The sequence below is a fragment of the Gopherus evgoodei genome, chromosome 2, assembly GCF_007399415.2.
Source record: "Gopherus evgoodei ecotype Sinaloan lineage chromosome 2, rGopEvg1_v1.p, whole genome shotgun sequence".
Classification (NCBI taxonomy): domain Eukaryota; kingdom Metazoa; phylum Chordata; order Testudines; family Testudinidae; genus Gopherus; species Gopherus evgoodei.
The window spans coordinates 4,692,158-4,714,388 of NC_044323.1; the positions used below are offsets into that span (position 1 = coordinate 4,692,158).

The following is a 22,231-nucleotide window of genomic DNA, read 5'->3' on the forward strand; positions in this document are numbered from 1 at the left end:
ACACAGCCCCACACCACCCAATGCCCCCTGACTCCCTATGGCCAGAGACTCCCCCGGACCCACCCACAAATGCACAGCACCTTGCACAATACCACCCCTGCCCACAGCCCCACCACAAGTGCCCGGCACCCCCCACAGAACCCCCAGTTCCTAATGTCCCAACACACACATCCTCCCTGTCCCTTCACAGCCCAGATCCCCCTCCACACACACCATACGCCCCACAGACCCAATCCCCGAAGCCCTGCCTCCAGGCTGCACTGACTGGCCCTGCTGGGAGGTGACTGTCCGCCAGGCTGAGCAGGCAGCGCAACCAGTGCCGGTCCCAGGGCCGGGAATTGCTCCGGCCCCTCAGGAGTAGGGCAATCAGCTAGGCCAGGACCTGCCCTGACTGGGGTCCCTCAAGATGCACTTGCCTGGAGGGGCCCAGCCAAGCCGGCCACACTGTCTCCCCCCCACACACACACCTGGCTGAGACTGGCCAGGCTTCTGCACCAGTCTGGGCCACTCAGCTGACAGGCAGGGCACCATAGGTGGTGGGGAAATAGACTGCCCAGAGCCAGAGGTGCACTGGAGTCCGGCCAGGGGGCTGAGAGTGGAGAGGAGCCCTTGGCCTGCCCACTGGCTGGCCGAGAGGAACAAGTGGTGTGCATGGGGGAGCCAGAGGGGTCTCGGGGTGCAGTGCAAGCGGAGTAGGCCAGGGTGCCCTCTGAGCATGGGCCCGGCTCTGTGGTGCCGCTGGAGCCATTGTTAACCCGGCACTGGCAGCAAGCCAAGCTGTGTGTAATCCATGTTGTAGCTAGCTAATACCGGCAGGGTCAATAGCTGCAGAGGAGTTTTTGATGTGCTACATTTATCAGGCATCTTTCATCCCAGAAGGCTTTGCAGTCATATGCTATCAAGCCTCATCTGATCTCAAGTCTGTGCCACACTGAAAGCGGTTTGAACTAAGCTGGAAAAAGACACTTACTCTGGACTAAGAATATCCCCAGCGGGTGTTGTCTAGGTAGAACTATAGGAGTACAGAGCTGCTGGTGAACGTTCTGATGTAAATGAGCCTGAAGTAGGTTTGATCAAAGAGATGACTTGGACCAAAAACCTTCCCGGAACTCCCAGCTATTACAAGAAGCTGGGCGGGCTGCTGAGTTAGTAGGGGAAACTATCTGTGCCCTGAGGTGCTGGATTGTTACAGGCCCCATCATGCAGATGAAAGGGATACCAAGGTGTGTTAGCAATAAGGTTGTTAAAGTTGGGGCTGGCGGGAAAACCAAGAATTCCATTTCATGACAAATTTGGCTTCTTTCTAATGCAGAACAAATGATACCTTTTAATGGTGCAGACTGCACCCTGCAATAGCAAATAGCCCAGTGATCAAGGCCTTCACCTGGGATGTGGGAGCTTCAGGCTCAATTCCCTTCTCCTCCTGATTCAGAGTGATGGGAGGTAAGAGATTCTGCTGCCAGCAGGGATTGACTGGGTGTGGGGGGGCTCTCCCTTGCGATCAGCCTATTGGCCATTCAGTCTCATTTTATCAGAAATTCCATCCTGGACCCGAGACCTTCCCAGTGCAAGTGTTTTCCATCAACACCAGTCTGGACCCATAACACGTTTGTTTCAACAAATCAGCATTTTCCAGTTTGTATTTTAAAAAAAAAACAACCTTCTAGGACAAATTCCCAACCAGCAGTAGTCAAAAGGCCAATGCTCTAGACATGTTCCCTCGGGGTAATTCAGGCTTGCCAGCTGAAGTGATTTTTTTTTTTTATCCTGTGTCTTGTGATATTTTGTCATCTTGAAGCCCCAGCTCCTGGAGGCATGTTGTATAGGGCAGTCTAGGCTTTCACCTTCAAATAAGCTTCTAACGCGTGAGCTGTGAGGAAAAGCTTATATTGTGCCCCCACCTTCCCCTCACACCTCCATCCCTCAGCTCAAAAACAGTAAATGAAGACCCCAAACTTGTTTTATATTTTTAAGTCACTCAGGATTTTATGGGGCCTATGACGATTTTTGAATGCTTGTACTAGTAGCTACATCCTGCCCTCTGTAGCTCTTTTTCTCTGAGGGGATCCGGTCATGTCTGGCCAGGAGTCAGGCAAGGACATATGCTTGTTCTTGGGGGATGGGATCACCTTGTGGGATCACCTCCCCAACAATAAAAAACAGGGAGGAAGGTGGAGATTCTCAAATCTGCTGTTCTCCCCAGGTGTTGTAGCCACGTGCATCATGGGTTAGTTGCTTTACGCAAGTCCCTGATTATAGATCAAGCACAAAAGGAAATATTTCCTGTATATATGGTGAGTTACAAACAGTCTAGACAAAGCTGGTCTGCCTGTGTCCCCATTAGTGATCAGCCTGTGGCGCTGGGAGGAGTGGAGGAGGGAAATCTCTAAGTATAACATTAGAGAAAACCACCCATTAAAGCCTAAATGCTGACCGTTCCCATGCTGCCAGCCGATTCAGTGCCCTGGACAGACATAGTGATAGTGGGAAATCCTCTGTTCGTACATTTCCCTGCCTTACAAAGAGAAGCCATGAGGTGGCAGCGAGGAGGCAGGAAATAATACAGGAGCTGCGGCAGTGGTCAAAGGCTCGTCCTTTTTTCCCAGATTCCAAATGGGGTTTATGAACCTTTGGGGTAGAATAACTAAACTAGTCCTAATAATCCCCTTTTTTTTTAAAGGGACAAAAAAAATTCTCAGCTAGACTCCAAATCTGTTAGAATAACAATAAAATGGACCTACTGTATGTATCTTTATCAAACTTTGTTTTGCTACACTCAGGTGGAATGCAATAGACACCTACTACTGTCTTATTTATGGCACGGAAGAGCTGCCCTTTTCAGTGCAGTTCATATCTTTTTCCAGCAAACCCCCCAATTTCCAAACTGAAGGGAGTGTGAGGTTGATTTGCTGGGGTCTCAGGGAGTTATCCCTTTCCTGGGTACTGTTAAATTAGCCCTGCCACCAGAGAACATATCCTCAGGACTCCTAAAAATGCTTCTGGACAAGCAACATCAAGTGTGCTTGGTGCTGTACAAACTTTGTAAGAGATGGCCTACTCCTGGAAAGCTTGATGAATGGCAGCGATCTTCAAATTTCCTGGAGAGCATACTCCCTAGTCGAGATCTTAGCCACCACAGCTGTATTTGTGGTATTCGTACACTGGTAAAGTTTTCAGGGACCAAACTTGAGATCTTTGCAGCAAATGCACTTGGACGCTTGTTTACCAAGGGCTGCCTTTGGCGGCGGTCATTGAAAAGCAGTATTGCCGTTTCCAAAGATTCCAAAATAACAAGCTAGGGCCCCCAAAATGAGATTTAAAAAAAAGTTGGGGTTCTCTTTATTTGCCTTTTGATTTTCAAGTCTTTAGAGGATTCATGATTCTCCAGCTTTTCTGTACAGCCATGAGGGCTAGAAACTTCTTGCTTCGCTGAGAGCTGATTCTTATGGGATCCCCTGACTCCAGAAGCTGAAGCTTTGGGGAATATTGCAGGACTTGTGAGTTCATAGGTGCTGGAACTGCAACATGCCCTGGTTTTAAGTGGTTTCCATTATATCCAGGGTTTACTTTGGTTAAATGGCTCTCGGTACACCCACTATACAAGTTGTTCCAGCTCCTTGTGTGAGTTTGGAGAAAGTGGCTTTATGTAACTAAGGAAAACAAAGGTATAGATCTCCCACTCGTTCCACCCCCTTTGACTGGGCTTTATCACAGCCCAATGGGAACTCTTCTGGGAGCCCTCATTAAGATGAGCAGCATGTTGTTTTAGTGAAACCACACAGGCTACTCAACTTGCTGTTGTATCTTGAATCTTTGGTAACCTCTTGAAAAAAATAAAGGACATGTCCTTCATCAAGGGTGACCAGATGTCCCGATTTTATAGGGACAGTTTCGATTTTTGGGTCTTTCTCTTATATAAGCTTCTATTACCCTCCACCCCCTGTCCTGATTTTTTTCACACTTGCTGTCTGGTCACTCTACCTTCATCTTACCAAATAAATATATTTACCAACCAGCCTTGGCACTGTGCAGAGAAAGGGAATTCCGGTTCACGGAGGATTTTAATATTTCTGAAGATGGGTTTCAATAAGATTCTGAATAAAACCCAGATTTCGAAATCTGTCATGAAAAGGACTGGAGCCTGAGCTCGGGGTAGTTCACCTGGTGGGCTGCCACAGAGCTGTGGACACTGGGAATTGGGGCTGCCATGGGATCGGTGTGCCCAGGGTGGGAGGGTCTGGGGGAGTGAGAGCTTGGCAGCCCACAGGGTGAGTGGAGGAGAAGCCTGGGAGGAGAGCCTGGAAGTCCAGTCACTTTCCCAGGTGGACTGCTGAGGAGCTGGGCATGTGAACTAGCTGAGCTGGCAGTCTGTGTGTGATGTTTTGGTTTCTGACACTTTTTTATTCTCTGACTGAAAAATGTTTGTTCCACTGGCGATCTTCCAGCCAGCTCTACCTCCTACCAGATAATACCACATTATCTTATAAAGATTAAGCTGTGATTTAGATACCCTCAAGAGAAAATGAGGCAGTCTGGACCAGAGTCAAGTCCCTCTTCTGCTGTAGATAGGCTTGGAAGGATTGGATTTTTATTGGCAAATGCCAATTTCGTTGTACCCACCTTGAGACAACATTTCCATTGAAGAGGATAGAAATTTAATGATCAGCAAAGTAAGAAAAATGCTGCTGAGGACTTATGAGTTTGATATAAGGATATTTACTTAATATATGTTGACATGATGATGACATGTTTTAATGGCTATAAGGCTTTAACTTTGAATGTCAGCATCTACTGTCATGAGTTATTGTCTGACTCATAATTAGGGGTCTACTTAGATCTCCGAAATCACACATTTTTTGCGAGTTGGTCAGGGCATCAATGGCAGATTTTGCGGCTGTGTTCATACAGTTGTATATTCCAGGCCTCCTTTATTTCTGCACTGCTGCTGGGAGCAGTGCTGCCTTCAGAGCCGGGCACCCGGCCAGCAGCCACAGCTCTCTTGCCACCCAGCTCTGAAGGCAGTACAGAAGGGAGGGTGGCAATATTGTGACCCCTCCCCCACAATAGACTTGCAACCCCCTTTTTGGTCAAGACCCCCGGTTTGAGAGAGGCTGTGTATTTTTACCATTGTATCAGGTAAAAATACACAGAAGATCAGCTGTCTTGGTCCATTACTTGTGTTCGCAGCTGTAGTAGACCCTACTCATAATCTCTTGCAACTTGGAAATTTTAAATTGATAGATTATTTTAAGCATTTTTCCCTAACATTGATATTTATTGAAATAATAAACAAATTTTGCCAAGCCTAGCTAAATGTGTGACCTAGGGGCAAGCCACTTAGCCTGTTTGTGCCTCAGTTTCCCTTCTGAGCAGTGGGGATAATAGCATTGCTTTCTCTCTCTGGCACTGTGAGAATAAAGGCAGAGGAGCTCAGGCACTGGGGCGGGAGCAGCAAAGTATGCTCTCTAGACCAACAGAAATAAATGGCAATTACAAAATTAAAATGCAGGAGGAAGAGTATTGGCAATTGAAGGCAGGATGTGCCCCAGTGATGGATTTAACCTGAAATGAGTCCGCTGGAGGAGCAGTATAGCGACCGTACATAGTATTGCTTGTCTTCATTAGTCAAATTATGACCCTGCTAAGCTAGCTATACCACAGCGACAGTTTCCTTCTCTAACTATCCACAGAAGTATGATAACATCTCTGTGTCAGGGCAGAATCACTTCCCTGTCTATTTATACAGAAACTCCAAATATTCTGTGTCCTGTAGATACGCTTTCCTTTTAAATTCCCAAAAAGCAACTCGAGCGTCAAGTTACTTGTTTAAACATTAATGTGGAGTCCTGCCAAGCTCGGGCCGCCTGCCAGCGGTTTCCATGTTGACAGGGAATGTTTTGCAGTGCACATTGGGGTAAGACCGTGACTTCTTGGTTGTATGTGTGGTTTTTTTTTTTGTTTTTTGTTTTTTTTTAAAGCTAGTAAATAAAGTAGCCGAAAAATCAAAACAAGCAGCGCCTGTCAGCAACTTCTCTCTCTAGTCCATGGAGCTGCATGGTCAGGCTGATAACCCGCACCCTGGTAAGGAATGCGTCTCGCTCCATTTCGGCTGGCGTGACTCTGATTTAGGACAAAATCTAGCTAGGCTGCTAGTCAAGTGATATTTTAGGAAACAGAGTGGATTGTCCCAGGAGGGAGCTACATTTTTCAGAAGGGTTGGGTCACTCCTGTGGCCAAATATCTCCTTACAGCTGTGTGGGAGAGTGGTGCTGTGTGGGAGGGATCCTACATCAGGCACAAGACAAGGAGTCAGGGATAGAACCTGTTCTGTCAGCCAGGCTGCAGCCTTGAGGAAACTGTCATCTTTATTTGCCCAACTATAAAATGAGGACACTGCTTATTTCCTGGGTGTGTTGAGGTGAAATCCACTCGCGTTCCAAAAGCCCTTCAAAATCCTAGGAAGGCAGTAACATAGTAATTTGATAATAATCTTGTCAAATAATACACTTTTTCTCTTGCATTGCCTCTCTGTGTACTTGTATGATCACACCATAAAAGCTCAGCACCTCCCAGTCACTAATGCCTTCTAACCTCACCATTCCCTGGGAGGTAGGGAAGTGCTATACATATCTTACAGATTTGGGGAGGCGAGGTGGAAGGAGAAACTGAGGCACAGTAGCCAAGGTCACACAGGAAGACAGTGGCCAAGCCGGGAACAGACCACACCTCTCCTAAGCCCCGGTCTAGTATTTTATCCGCTAGTCCATCCAGCCCATCCTCACAATAAATACTGTACCAGGAACTAACCCTCTCCTTTTGCACAAGTTGGTGCCCTATTGATTTCTGCCTGACAAAAGGCATGGGGACCAGCAGTAGAAGAGAAGCAGGGAGATGCATGTAATATTGATCTGTGCCAGAGGAAGATGTGGACCAGGCTTTGTGCCTTCTGTGAGTCCTGACCCACATCCCTTCTGCCTCTGCTGCCCACTAGTTACTAGTCCATTGTTCATGCTTTCTCCCAGGCTGCCAGTATGTGTGTGCGTGTGAGCTCCTTAAACGGCCCCTCTCTAATCTCCTAAAACCCTCACCTCTGCTGAGATGGCTGCTTCTGTTCCCAGTTCTGGAGTGACCTGGGTAATTCTAGACCTGTCAGTCTGACACCAATCCCAGGGAAGATAATGGAGCAGCTGATACAGGACTAGTGCCAATCAATGTGGGTTTATGGAAAATAGACCTCATCAAACTAACTTGATATATATATATTTTTTAACAAGTCTGATTGAAGGTAATAGTGTTTGATGTAATATACTTAGGCTTCTGTAAGATGCTTGACTTGATACTGTGTGACATTTTGATTTAAAAAAAAAAACTAGCAAGATATAAAATTAACATGGACACAATAAATGGATTAACAGCTGGCTAACTGATAGGTCTTTAAAATATAATTGTAAATGGGGAATTATCATTGAGCAGGTATGTTTCCAGTGGGGTCCTGCAGGGACTGGTTCTAGGCCATATGCAAGTCAATATTTTTATCACTGACCTGGAAGGCAACACACAATCCTCACTGATAAAATCTGCAGATGACCCCAAAATTGGGGAATTGCTAAATAATGTCAAGGGCGGGACACTGATTCAGAGCAATCTGGATTGCTTGGTAAACTGGGCAAAAGCAAGCAACTTGCATTTTAAGATGGGTAAGTGTATTCACCTAGGCCTTCAGTCTAGCAGAGAAAGGTTTAACACTGTCCAGTGGCTGGAAATTAAAGCTAGACAAATTCAGACAGATATAAGGTGTAACTTTTAACGGTGAAGGTAATTAACCATTTGAACAATTTACCAAAGTTTGTGGTAGATTTGCCATCACTGACCATTTTAAAATCAAGACTAGATGTTTTTCTAAATGATGGGCTCTAGGAACTGTTTGGGGGAAGTTCTCTGGCCGGCATCCTACAGGAGGTCAGAGTAGATGATCACAATGGTCCCTTCTGGCCTGGGGATCTATAGATCTGTTATTGATTTGATTTACCTATGCTCTGGATTATATCCTGCCAGGTAGCAATTCCAGTCCTGCAAAACTCTGTTGTTTCAGTTCACTGGAGTCTGTCCTCCTGTCTCACCCTAAATCTCACGAGGGTTGCATTTGAAAGAACTAAAAATAATCTCCTGAACCCAATGAAAACTACCAAAGTTTGCTCCTTTAGGATCAAACTCATCAAATTCTGTCAGCATCCTAGAACATGACTTGACTTGTGCAAATGCATCCCCCAGTTGACTGATGTTATGAGGAGCTTTTCCTCATACTTGGCTCATGACCAGTTCACACTTAAGCTTTGCTTGGCTTCAGGTTGCGATAGGAAATTCACAGCACATCCCTTTATAGAACTGGAAGGGACCTTGAGAAGTCATCTAATCCAGTCCCCTGCACTCAAGGAGAGACTAAGTATTATCTAGACCATCCTTGACAGGTGTTTGTCCAACCTGCTCTTAAAAATCCCCAAAGATGGAGATTCTACAACCTCCGTAAGCAATTTATTCCAGTGCTTAACCACCTGACAGTCAGGAAGTTTTTCCTAATGTCCAACCTAAGCCGCCCTGGCTGCAATTTAAGACCATTGCTTCTTTTCCTATACCAAGAAGTTAAGGAGAACAATTTTTCTCTCTCCTCCTTGTAACAACCTTTTATGTACTTGAAAACTGTTAATCATGTCCCCTCTCAGTCTTCTCTTCTCCAGACTAAAGAAACTCAATTTTTTCAGTCTTCCCTCATAGGACATGTTTTCTAGACCATTTTTTGTTGCTCTTCTCTGGACTTTCTCCATTTGTCCACATCTTTCCTGAAATGTGATGCCTAGAACTGGACACAATACTCCAGCTGAGGCCTAATCAGTGTGGAGTAGAGCAGAAGAACTACTTCTTCTTTGTCAAGTGCAGGACAGAGAGGTTTGCATAAAACTGGAATACAAGTAAACAACTTTAGGGGCTTCGATAATTCCCCTTGCCTTTGCATGTATTTCTGAGATCTGATTCCATTTGTGAAGGAGAAGGTCTGGCTTGGGATCTCAAGTCCCCTGAAAACTGCTGTCTTCAAAGCCACATCATTCTGGGGCTGCTTCAAATGAGAGATGAACCAGAATGCACTGGCTGATTAAAAACACAGGGAAGCACTGGGACTTAGCCTAACCTCCTGAGATACATTTCAGCAAGGCTAGGAGGTAGCTCATTTGGAAAAAAAAAAAAGATTGGAACAAGGTGTGGGTTAGTTTTCCTTGAATGAGTTCATCCCTGTCGTCTTAAATACAGCATTATTGAACTGTGGTGTGCACTAAGGTTCTGCTAATGTAACAATGCACCTGGCAGGTCCTCTGTGGGAACTGAACCTGGGACACCTGGATCTAAAAGCAAACTCCATTCGCTTGGAGGCAGTAGCATAAGAATAGCCGGATTGGATGAGACCAATGGTCCATCTAGCCTAGTATCCTGTCTTGAGCAGTAGCTGGTACAAGGTGCTTCAGAGGGAATGAACAGAACAGGGCAACTATCAAGTGATACATCCCCTGTCATCCAGTCCCAGCATCTGGCTGGTAGTCAGAGGCTTAGGAACACCCAGAGCATGGGGTTGTGTCCCTGACCATCCTGGCTAATAGCCATTCATGGATCTATCCTTCATGAACTTATCTAGTTTTTTGAAGCCACTATACTTTTGGCTTTCACAACATCCCCTGGCAATGAGTTCCACAGGTTGACCCTGTGTTGTGTGAAGTACTGCCTTATGTTTGTTTTAAACCTGCTGCCTATTAATTTAATTTGGTGATCTCTGGTCCTTGTATTATGAGAAGGGGTAAATAATATTTTCTCCACACCAGTCATGATTTTATAGACCTCTATCGTATCCCTCCTTAGTCGTCTCTTTTCCAAGCTGAACACTCCCAGTCTTTTTAGCTTCTCTGCATAGGGAAGCTGTTCTATGACCCTATAACTTTTGTTGCCCTTCTCTACATCTTTTCCAATTCTACTATGGCTTTTTGAGATGGGAATGACCGGAACTGCACACTGCATTCAAGATGTGGGCGTACCGTGGATTTATATAGTGGCAATATATTTACTGTCTTATTATCTATCCCTTTCCTAATGGTTCCTAACATTGTTTACTTTTTTGACTGCTGCTGCACATTGAGTGGATGTTTTCAGAGAACTATCCACAATGACTCCAAGATCTTTCTTGAGTGGTAACAGTTAATTTAGACCCCATCATTCTGTCCGTATAGTGGGGATTGTTTTTTCCAGTGTGCATTATTTCACATAAGCTTCTTGGCATGGGTTATTACACTAACCAGGCAGGATTCATAATCTGACACGGGGATGACATCTCTTCTCCCCCAGCCCCAGATACTCCAGGGACACCCCCCATTCTTCAGAAGCTTTCTGGAAGGAAGAGTCAGGAGCGGCACCACGTTTTTTGCCACCCTAGGCAGCAAAGTTCCTCCTCTGAGCATTCGGCAGCAGGGGGTCCTTCCGCTCCTAGTCTTTGGGACACTACGGTGGTGGGTCCCGGAGCAAGTGAAAGACCCGCCACCGAATTTCCGTCGAAGACCCAGAGCAGAAGGACCCCCCCCCACCACCGAATTTCCACCGAGGGCAGCAAGATGGTGCCCCCCAAATCCTGCCACCGTAGGCGGCCGCCTAGGATCGCCTAGTGGAAGCACTGGCCTGGGAAGGGTGGATGATGAAACGTTACTTGTAGTGAGGAGAGGCAAGGCTTCTCCATTGTTGTGACCTGAGCAGGGCTGAGGCTTTGTGAATGCACCGAGTGAATCCCAAGTGTGAGCTGCTGGGGATGGCTCTATACAGCTCCAGGCTTCAGGGCTGCCTTCAGCTGAAGCAGTGACGCATTGTCTTAAGGGAAGGTTATTCCTAGAAACCAATACATCACCCCGAACTAAAACTTAAAATAACCAACAGTTTCTGTAAGATAAGTTGGCGCTGCCCCTGGATTGTCTGCAAACCACTCCCTCTGGTGCTGACTCAGCACGTCACCAGCCGCCTTGACACCTCTTTCTCCCCCTCCTCCCCCCGTCCCAGGGCAGAGAAGAATGAGTTTCTACACTCCTACAGAACAGAGGAACTTGAGCTGTAAACCAACTTCCTTAAAGCCCCAACTGGAGATGGAGGGGAAAATAATTCCGTCATTACCGAAAACCCTCTTTGGGGCCACAGAGCCACATCCTGAGCGGATGCAAATCAGACTAGTTCCCTTGGAGGTTCTGGCCTGTGGTGTCAGTTGCTAAAATCATGAACATGTGGCAGTTGGATGAGATTTTCCATTACCTGCTGTCAAGCTCAGAGGCCATCCCATGTTTCTAGAGCTGTAAATGCCTTTGTGACGCAAGGACCTCCTTGATGCCAACTGGTGAGGGGCATATGAGGTACAGGGATCCGGTGGGGGTTAGCTCACCAAAGAGTGTCATATAGGTTTTCAGTGCACCGGTCAGCATAGTCTTTGCAAAATGTATGTGTGGAGAATGCCTAAGATGTGGGTAGGAAATGTATATGCTAAAGGCCTTGTAGTTCAAGGTACCATGACCTGAGACAGACTTCTCTTGACCAGAGGTGGGAGACCCTCATCTGGAACGTTGTGTATTGTGTGTCCTACAATAGAAGTCTATTAGCATGTGAAGTCAAATGCTAATTTACAGCTTGTGGAGACTTCAGAAGGAAAACTAGCCAGAAGAGGTAAACAGCCTGAGGGCAGAAGGGAGGAGACGAAAGCTCTCAGCTGATACCTCTGAGGGTGCAGAAAGAAACCTGGGCAGTGGCCATCTGTCAGGGAGAAGCAAGCTGCCAGGGGGCTTGGCCTCACGAAACCAGGGTCTTAGACATTCTGGGGGAAAGATGCTGTGAAGGAGGACTTGGGGGTAAGCAGAGCCTTATTAGACAACCAGGCGTCATCTTAGCTGAGTTTGAGCTCTAGCTCGTGTTGTGAATTTGCTCTTCCAAACCTTTCCTTTGTTCCGAGTATTTGTTTGCAATCGTATGAATCTGTTCTTTGTTGAATAAACTTCCTCTTCCTTTCTCTATAAACAGCTCAAAGTACTGTGTGCGGAGCTGTGTGCTAAGGTGTGTAGGCTGCGGTGTCCTGTTCCTTGGGGAACCACAAGCCTGATAATTCTGTGCCCAGTGGATAAGGGGCTGGACACCACAGGGAGGTGCTGGGAGGACCCAGGCACACTCCAGTCCCTGTATCTGGCCTTCCTGAGGGACAGCAAAGCTTGCTAGGCTGAGTGGGGGGTGCTTATGCTTCAGGAGGCTGGGAGAGCCAGAGAGCTGAGCCCTGGCAGGTACAGGTAACACTTCCCCACACTTAAGGCAGGTGCAGCAAGGTGCCTTGAAGGCTGGGTATCCTGGGATGCCCTTTGATAGGCAGGAGATGTTCCAGGCAAATGTGCTGCTCCAAAGGCCTTGATAGAAAAGGATTCGGAACTAGGCGGCATTTTAGCAGGAATCTCCCTGTTCTCCTGCACACCCATCCGGCTGGGCGAGGAGGGGAGCCTGGTAGCTACTTGTATTATGACTAGAGACTGCAACTGAGATTGCAGAGGGCCGTTGTGCTAGGAAATGAATGTACATAGAGCAGGAGACACTGAAGAGACTAGCTAGAAAAGGTGGGAGGGGAAGCAGAGGCAGAGAAGTTAAGGGTTGTTGCCAAGGTGATACAGCAGGCTAGTGGCAGAACCAGGGATAGGACACAGGCCAGGGCCTTATCCACTATACCAGAGTACAGGCCTGGAGTGAGGATGACATTAAATCCTTCATCCTGGAGTCTACAAATCCAGGAATGGCTGAAGACATGGGAGGATGGGTGGGTGCAAAGCTTGTGTAACTGTGGCGTGGTGGTGTGTGGGGAGTGAGTGGTAGAGGAGTGAAACCAGGCCTGGGGAAGAAAGGGAGGTGGACAGTGGGAGTAAAGGCACCGCTGAGAACTAATGGGAGGGTACTAGGAATTAGTGTTGTGCCATGGTGGTGACTGTCTGCCATGGCCAGTCGTACAGGGTGGATGGTGAGTCTCATGGCTGAAAGACAGGACCAGGTCAAATCCGAATGTCTGGGGTCTATTTCTGGCTGTGCCATAAACTTCCTGCATGAACTGGTCAGGAATGATGGACATCTGTATGTTGCTGAGAAGTAGTTTTGTTTGTTTTCCATTTGGAACATCAGAATGTCGTATTCATTTTGGATGCAGTGTTGTAGCAGTGCTGGTCACAGATCAGGGGTGGCAGAACCTTTCCAAAAGTGGGGGGTCAGGGGCCCCCCTCCTCATTCCCCAAAAACCCTCCTCTTCCCTTGGAGGCCCTGCCTCCTGCCCTAGGTGGTGGTGGGGGGGTGCAAGAGCAGCCCCCTGTCTCTCTGCACCCCCCCCCCCCCCGGCCCACTGCCCAGGGCACATGGAGGGGCCCAGGCTCCCTGCGGCTCTTCACACGGTTCTTGCCCTGACCCGGCTCTGGCTAGAGGATAGGGCCTCAGAGCTGCAGCCTGGCCATGGTAAGAGCCATGCAAGCAGCTGTGGGGAGCCGTGGTGCAGACCCTCCATCCGCCCTGGGTGGTGGGGACACGGGCTGGGAGCTGCTCTCAGGCCCCCCCACACCACAGGCAGGCAGAGGGTCCTCATGGCTCCCCCAACTGCACAGGTTCCACCAGCTGCTGGCCTGGCTGAGGAGGGGCTGGGGCCTCAGCGGGGAAGAAGTGGGGAAGGGAGCAGGGTCTGCTGTGGAGAAAAATGGACAGGACAGGCCCATCCCTTCTCAAAAAGAGGGAGGGCCTGGGCCATGGCCCCCTCACCCTCAGTTCCAGCACCAGTGTCCCAGATGTTACAGAGACCAGGTGGGTGAGAACTTTTTTTTATTTTATTTTTTTTAATTGGACCAACTTCTGTTGGTGAGACGGACACTTACACAGAGCTCTTCTTCAGGGCCGGGAAATGTACTCCCAGGTTATGTCCCCTTTGTAATTAGTCACCCAGCTGGCTTGGGCTGGGGGGCTGTTTAACTGTGGTGTACACATTCAGGCTCAGGCAGGAATCTGGGCTTTAGGACCCAGCGAGGGGAGAGAGTCCCGGAACCCCAGCCCAAATGTCTCTGTCTCTATGCCAGGCCTGCACAACATACGGGCCACTGTGCGGCCCGCAGGTGAGGGAGGGAGGCTGAGCGGGTGGGGGGGCGAAGTGGTGGCAGAGGTGGGGAGGCGAGTTGGCCGCAGAGGGCTGAGGAGACAAGCTACCAGTCACTGGCTGACCCGTTCTACTGAGCTGGTCTGGCCCCCATCCCCTCTCCAAGGGTTGCAGCTGTCTGGAGGTGCTGCCTTCCTCATTCACACCTCATTCATTCAACGGGGAAAGAGCTTATTCTACTTCTAGCAAAAAGCCATTTCTTTTACCTTAATTGTACTACCTTAGGGGCCCGCTATAACATATTACCAAGGTTCAATACTGCTGTTTCGGCAGGGCGGCACTGGGGAAGAAGGGTTTGTTTCCGCAGGGCGGGAGGTGCTTGGGGGGGGGGGGAGCGGGGCTGGGCGGCGCGTCTGTGTGTGTGTGGGGGGGGGGGTGTTTTCGCAGGGCGGGCAGCACTGGAGGCGGTTGTGTTTTGGGGGGGCTGGGCGGTGCTGGCAGGAGGGTTCAGCCCTCAGCTGTTTTCTTTGGAGTAATATGGCCCTCACCGCTTTACGAGTTGTGCAGGTCTGGTCTATGCTGAAATTAAAAAGCCCCTTACCCTGAGTCAGCGGCAGGTGCCCAACTGCAGTGTAAACCTACCCACAGCATCACAGCTCAGTACAGGGTGGAACAGATTCTTTTGTATAAGTGGTTAACACATTTCATGGGACCATTCAAGAGGAAGTGGCCTATTAACACCCTTGCCAGTGATTGGGGGGGGGGGGTAGGCAGCTTGGTGGGGAGGGGCTGTTAGATTGTTTGTAATAAGCCATAAACCAGTATCTATTCAGTCCAGGATTTTTAGTGTCTAGCGGAGTTATGAATTTAAGCTTCCAGGCTCTTCTTTTTAAGGTGTTTTTGCTGGTTCCCTTTGAGAATGAGAACTGAGATTGGCTGTAGCCTGATTGTTTTGGAGGTGTGCACCTGCAGGTATTTTGGCTGCACCCATGTGTTTATTGAGGCTCTTAGTGCACTGGATGAGTCCAAAGTTCATTGAGCTTTGAAGAGAATGGGTGTCCCTAACACCCGCTTGTAAAGTAGCGGAGAATGATTCCCCTCGGGCCTGGGGGGTGTGGTGGGTAGGGTTGCCAACTCTCCTGGTTTCCCCGGGAGTCTCCCAGAATCAGGCCCTATCTCCCAGACGCTACTGCAGCCAAACCGGGCGCCAACTGTCTGGCGATACAGCGGGGCTAAGGCAGGCTTCTGCCTGCCCTCGCTCTGCTCCACACCTGGAAGCAGCCAGCAACGGCACTATCCCTGTAGCCCCTGAGAGAGGGAGGGTCGGGGGTATCTGTGCACTGCCCCTGCCCCAAGCGCCAACTCCACAGCTCCCATTGGCCAATTGGGACCTGCGGGGGCAGTGCCTGTAGGCAGGGGCATGGGGTGGAGCTCCCTCCCCCCCGCCTCGGAGCCACTGCCAGAGGGATGTGCAGGTACTTTCGCGAGCCCCCCGAGGTAAGCGCCACCACACCCCAACGCCTTGTCCCAGCCCAGAGCCCGCACTCCCTCCTGCACCTCAACCCCCTGCCCCAACCTGGTGAAAGTGAGTGAGGGTGGGGACCGAGCGAGGACAGGACCTCAAAGAAGGGATGGGGCCTTGAGGAAGGGGACAGGGCAAGGGTGTTTGGGTTTGTGCCATTAGACAGTTGGCGGCCCCCCTAGTGGTGGGGCATGCTAATGCTATGAGCTTTGAGATTCTCTGATTAAAAGTACCAGCTGGCTCTGCTCTTGGAAGTTTAGATTGGTTTCTGTTGGGTTCAGATCCCCACCCAGCCCTGCCTGAGAGAAATGTGATTATACATGGAGCATGGAACACAACAGCCCTGTAAATAAAGCAACCCCTTGTGCTGTGCACCAGAAAGACGACTTCTGTTCTGTGGTGTACCACCAGGGAAAGTGATTTATCTTCAAGCCGTGGACCAAAAAGGTCAGTTGAATGTTTCAAAAGCAGCTCCTAGAAGTTGATCCAAGGCAAATGTAGCTCCCTACGCTCTAGCCTTGGACTTCCTGAGCAGGTGAAAACAGGAAACAAGTTTCCATCTAAGAAGAGCCATGCTGCTTATGATACCCTGTTGGCCCATTGCACCTTGCAGCAAAATCTCTTTATCCACCTTTTAGTTAGGAGTATTCTCCCCATTTTAAAGATGGAAAACTGAGGCACAGATGTAACCTTGGTCAAGTCACTTAACAGGAAACATGGCAGAGCCAAGAATAAGACCTAGATTTCTTGGTTTGGAGCCTACATTGAACTACAAGCCCCTTCATCTTGCCATAAGCTTATGGATCAAATCTGAGGGTGACATTAAGGACCTAAGAGGCTGGAAAAGAGAAGGGGCCTATCTTGTTGTATGGGATTGTTCCCTGCTGTGTATATACCTGCATGCCTTGTTTGGACTGGCTTGATGCACAGCCGAGCTGGGCAAGTCACCCTTGCTGAGTGGCCAGTGAATTATGGTGCAGGTGCCATGCTGAAAAGAGCCATGGAATTCCGGGGGTGCAGGGAGAAAGTCAGTGTAATAAATCACTCTCAACAAAAGCTCCCCTAGCCTGGACACCCCTCTGCTCTCCTTTGTGCAGTGAGCATCCTCTGAGCGATGGCCTGATGAGCCCTGAACCTCCTGCGCTAGTAAGTTCCTGCAGCGTGTAAAGCTCCTCGAAATCGTCCAGCTGGGGAGGAAAGCCAGTGAATTGTAGCGTCGGTGTGTCTGGGGAATCAGAGAATGGGGCTTTGTTCCTGCTCTCCGGCGCTCCCCGAAGCAGGCTGGGACAGTGCGGCGCTTTGTTTAGCAGCACTCATGGGGTAGGCTTGCTGCAGGATTGCAGGGATTTGTTAATTATGGATGGATTGATTAGAAAAGCTGAAGGGCTTTTGGGCAGAGGGCTCTGGTAGGTTGAAGGGCAGCTGGAGGCAGGTGGCTGGTAGGGTGAGGAGGTGTGGTTAAAAAATCTTCGCTTGCCTGTGACCGCATGAAAGTGTAGTGGCTTCTGTGCTGCAGTGGGGAACACACATATCTATAGTCTTTTGCACGCTAAACATGCTATGTGCACCGTGTGTTTTGAATAGCAGTGGCTCTCCTGTTTCCCAGTGCTTTGATCTGACTCTCATGCTGTTCTTAACAGCATAAGACAGGCAAGTGTGGCGCAAGATAAATGATAAATTGTGGCGCAAGATAAATGATGCAAGGAACCCAGCCGGCGGAGGCTCGTGGAAAGCACCGAAATACACAGGAGGAGGGAGCAATACTTTGCTGGGGAGATACTGGATGTGGTGATTCCGGGGATGTAACCTAGTGGAGAGGAATTCATTCCATGACTTTCCCTTTAAATCCTACTTCTATTTTACATGCTTCTAACATGCATGTAACAGTAATTGACCCATTGGATTGAAGCGATAGAGGGGGTTTGTTTCTAAGCAACTGAAGAACAAAGGTAATGAGCAGCCAATGCCTAGCTTCCCTTGGAGGGTTTGGTAATTCTATCTCTGGGCCCTGTGTCTCTCGCCCAGTGCACAGGCCTGGATCTCTGTTTCAGCCAAGAAGGCAACTTGCTGTGGGAGGGAGGAAGGGAGCTGTGGGTGTGGTGATCAGAGAGACTGGTAGTTCAGCGCTCAGAAGCCCAGAGGAACTGAAGCCGCAGCAGCCCAAGGAAAACATGATTGTTCATCTTATGTAAAGTAAGTTATTTTAGCCACCAGTGTGTACGTTGAAGCTGGCTACGCTTGACCTTAAATGGCCAGATTGCATGAGGGAGTGTTTAAGGCTACTCTCCCCAGATTAAATAGGTACGGTACAATGCAGCTGAAAACTTTTTGAAGTGGAGAGCCCTTCAATTGTGCCCGTGGTGGTAGAATTCAGTGCATTTTCTGGGAGTGTCTGTCTGCCACAGGCGGGGTTTATGGGCATTCTGCTTTCTTATCAAGGGGAGGGAAGGCTCAAGGTGTCTTAATTAGGGGTGTGGGGGGAATGGGGTGGATATTGGTGCTACTGGTGAATGTAAGATATAGAAGCACTGAGAGAGAATTGATCCTCAGCAGTGTCCCAAGGTTAAAATAGGAGCCTTGAGATCTCTTAGGAGAAACGCAAGATGACCCTGGCAAAAGGAAGGGGGAGAATCTAGCTGGAGCCACCTTTCCTCAGCAGACCGATTGGAGCCTGTTTGTGTGGGAACTTGTTCCTGTATCGAATGAGACAGACCCGGACAAGGCAGGAAGCACCAATTTTACCTGGGATCAGTAGCTTGGTGAAGCCAGATTCAGAACTCTGCGTGCAGCTCAGGTTTGGAGCCTCCCTGGCTGAGCAAAAAAAAACATACCAGGCTTATTAGTCACGGTGGAAGAGCATGCCCGGGTGCTCTGCAAATGGCACAATTGCTGTCATTCTCCTGATGAGTTCACTGCAGAGTTTTAGACTAGCCTGGTGTGATGGCAAGCTCAGCTGGAGCATTTTGGAATGCAGGTGAACTTTGGTATCTTAAAAGCCTCTCCAAATGCTGACTGTGGGTAAACGGTCTTGCCAGATTGCATTGACTTTATTTGCAGTCCAGTAGCTCTGAGGTCTCCTCAAAACCCCAAAGTGCCCTGTTGTGCTAGGTGCTGTACAGACACCTGGTGAGCTCTCGTCCAAATGGAGGGTGGTCTAATTCTTCTCTGGACAAGAAGGGGATCGGTGTTACTAGTCCTGTACTAAGTGGCTCGTTCCCGTGCTGATGAGTTTAGAGGTCTGACACATTGCAGAGGGTGGATGGCCCAGTGTTTGAGACACTAGCCTAGGACTTGGGTTCACGTTCATGCCACAGGCTTCCTGCAGGACCTTGGGCAGATTTCTTATTCTTGGGGTCTGCATTCCCTGTCTGCCTCACAGTGGGGTAGTGAGGATAAATACTCCGTGTTATGAAGCATGGGGATGCAATGGTGATGGGTGCCATATAAGTATCTTAAGTAGCACAGTTCTGTGTCATGGACTCAGTGCTCTGGAGCTATAGCATAGGGCTGGCCAAACTTACATATGGCAATCTTGTGGGTCATGGCTTCAGCCGTACTCCTGCTGAAGTCCCAAGCCCTGGCAGCTGTGCCCTACTGGGCAGAAGCCCTCAGACCCTACTCCCCACGGGGCAGAAGCCGCTAGCCCACCACCCCACTGCAAGGCAGAGGTCCCGAGCCCCCCCCTTCCCCCTGTAGCTTGGTAGGTGGAGAATTGGGGGCGAGGGTGCCGTGAGTTGCACTTTTAACTGTAAAATAGCCGCATGTGGCTTGTGAGCCAGTTTGGCCAGCCCTGCTATAGCAGGAACGAACAGCGGAGAGATGAGATGGAGCTGTGGGAAGAAGGCAGTTCAGGGTAGGTGGATTAGCAGCCCCTCCATTGGTTTCTGGTGGGGTTTGATGGGCAGCAGAGACCACTGCCTCACAGATTGCTGGCACCTGACTGGCACTTGCTCCTGCTGCTAAGGTTCGTGCTCATCTTACCTGCCTTCCTTTTAAGGACAGGAGAGAAGCCAAGATATAGCGTGAGGCGCAGGGGAGACGTGCCACTGTTGTAATAGGCTTAACTGCTCTGAATTGCTTTCCCTGGCACCCAGGGGAAGTTCTCGCCCATCTGCAGTTCACAGGCTTCATTCTTTGGAGAGAAGTCGTTCAGGGACTGATCCAAAGCATCTTCTTTATGGAAAGACTTTCACCAACTTCAGCCTGCTCTGGCCTGGCCCAGACGCTCTGCCTCTCTCCAGCCTTTGAGAACAGATGTTGCTTTCAAAGGCTACGCCGAGATCCTAGTTCCCTCAGCAAGAGCAGCGCAGGCAAATTTTGTGTAGGGACCAGATGGGGAGCGGGCCTGGCTCAAGGGGGGTTGGAATCCTCTCCTTCCACTGTCCAACACAAAGGCTCGACCTTGGTATCCAGGCAGGTGGACTGCAGGCTCTAGGGTTGTCAACAGTCCTGTATTACAAAGGATGTCACTAATTTAAATAGAAAATGGCTTGTCCTGTACTAAATCCTCACCGGATGCCTTTTATCCTGTATTTCATTATATTAAAACTATTATCCTGATGTAAAGTCAGTCTTATTATTACATAGTGTCCAAGGATATAAAGTTTACTGCACTGTCTAATTGTACAATGCAGAATCGGTCCTGTGACTTACTGAACCAATGTACCTATAGGGCAGCGGTTCTCAAACTATGGGGCACCCCCACCCTCAGGTGTGTGAGATAAGTTTATTGCAGGGGGCACGGAGACCTGATGGGGCCATGCTGAAAGGTTGGAGTCGGGACTGGGCTCTGTCCGGTAGGGGAAATGGACAGGGCTCTGTGCTGGTGGTCTCAGCTGACAGGACCAGGCACCCTGCCCTGCCCGCCATGTTCCCTGCCTGCCACAGCAGCCACCAGCTAGCAGTTATGCTCCTCTACTGGGGATGTTGGTGGGCACTCTGAGTGGGGAACAGAAGACAACACCCGAGGAGTACCGAGCCCTCTGCCAGACAGCCCCTTCCTGAGCCTGGCCCTTCAGCGCAGCTCCAGGGCATGCAGCCCGATCCACTTACCCTGCCAGACAGAGCTGGTGCAGGGAAAGCAGACCGGGCCATACTCGAGGGCTATAGTCAGGAGGGGGACCTGTCCAGCAGGGGGTCAGTACTCCCGGGTGCATCTTTCCACTCCCCTCCCAGGCCATGTAGTGCTGCCCTATTCACTTCCCCTGCGCAGGTGAGGAGGCAGGGAGCTGGGTCCCAGTAGCCAAGACTGCCTGACTGCTGCATGGAGTGGAAGGTTTCCTCAATTTCCACATGGCTAGTACTCCCCACCCCCTGTGGTACTGGGCACCCCACCCGTGGCACCTTTGGGTACAGGGTACTCCTCCCCCATAAGGGTGTTCAGAAAAAAGTCTGTTATTTTTGAAATACAATGTTGACAACCCCAGCTGCAGTCCATGAGCAATCATGGCAGTTGCTGTGATCTCCTGCTCTTCTGACCTGCCTACTATTTCTCAGCTCCTGGGGAGTGTCAAAGGTCCATGGTCCATGCAGTGAACCCGTAGAAGTTGTTGTGTACTAGGGTTCATAGAATATCAGAGTTGGAAGAGACTTTAGGAGGTCATCTAGTCCAACCCCCTGCTCAAAACAGGACCAATCTCCAACTAAATCATCCCAGCCAGGGCTTTGTCAACCTTGACCTTAAAAAACCTCTAAAGAAGGAGATTCACTTCCCTAGGTAACACATTCCAGTGCTTCACCACCCTCCTGGTGAAATAGTGTTTCCTAATATCCAGCCTAAACCTCCCCCACTGCAACTTGAGACCATTGCTCCTTGTTCTGTCATCAGGTACCACTGAGAACAGTCTAAATCCATCCTCTTTGGAACCCCTTTCACGTAGTTGAAAGCAGCTGTTTAAATCCCCCCTCATTCTTCTCTTCTGCAGATTAAACAATCCCAGTTCCCTCAGTCTCTCCTCATAAGTCATGTGCTCCAGCCCCCTAATCATTTTTGTTGCCCTCCGTTGGACTCTTTCCAATTTTTCCACATCCTTCTTGTAATGTGAGGCCCAAAACTGGACACAGTACTCCAGATGAGGCCTCACCAATGCTGAATAGAGGGGAATGATCAGCCTGAGAGGATTTCACCCAATAACTCCATAACTAGACATTTCAGATTCCATTGTTGCCTGTTTAGCTCCATGCAAAGTGAGAGATGCTGCCAGCTTGGACTGGTTGTGCTTCCCCCACATACTCTGCTTATGTGTCACTGGTGTTGAAACCACTGACTAAGCGCCATATAGTCCTGCTGATTTACTGCTCTTGACCCTCTTCCCCCTACCCCCGGGATCTGTAACTTCCTCATTAGACTCCTAGAGCCCAGGATTCTGCCTCTTTTAAGATCATTGGAGTTTTTGTCAGTGGGCCCAGGATTTCACTCATGCATTGAAGGGGATAGAAGTAGCTCAGTTAGTTATCATAATTTTGCCCGCTAGTTTTTTTGGAAGGAAGCCTGTTCAAATAATACAAATGCTCCTGCAGAAAACACTTGAGTTTTTCAAAACTTT

The 22,231-nt window shown here is 49.2% G+C and overlaps 1 protein-coding gene across 3 annotated transcripts in view; it reads left to right on the forward strand.

Moving 5' to 3' along the window:
• Positions 1 to 5,939: 5,939 nt before the first annotated feature.
• The window catches only part of ALS2CL (ALS2 C-terminal like), a 64,332-nt gene continuing 48,040 nt past the window's right edge, over positions 5,940 to 22,231 (forward strand). For 2 of the 3 annotated variants that reach the window (XM_030549841.1, XM_030549842.1), the window contains exon 1: positions 5,940 to 6,081. In XM_030549841.1, coding sequence (XP_030405701.1) covers positions 6,055 to 6,081 — 27 coding nt within the window. In that variant the 5' untranslated portion in view covers positions 5,940 to 6,054. Of the gene's footprint in view, positions 6,082 to 17,799; positions 17,880 to 22,231 lie in introns of those variants that run through there. The other variant, XM_030549843.1, reaches the window with a different exon arrangement.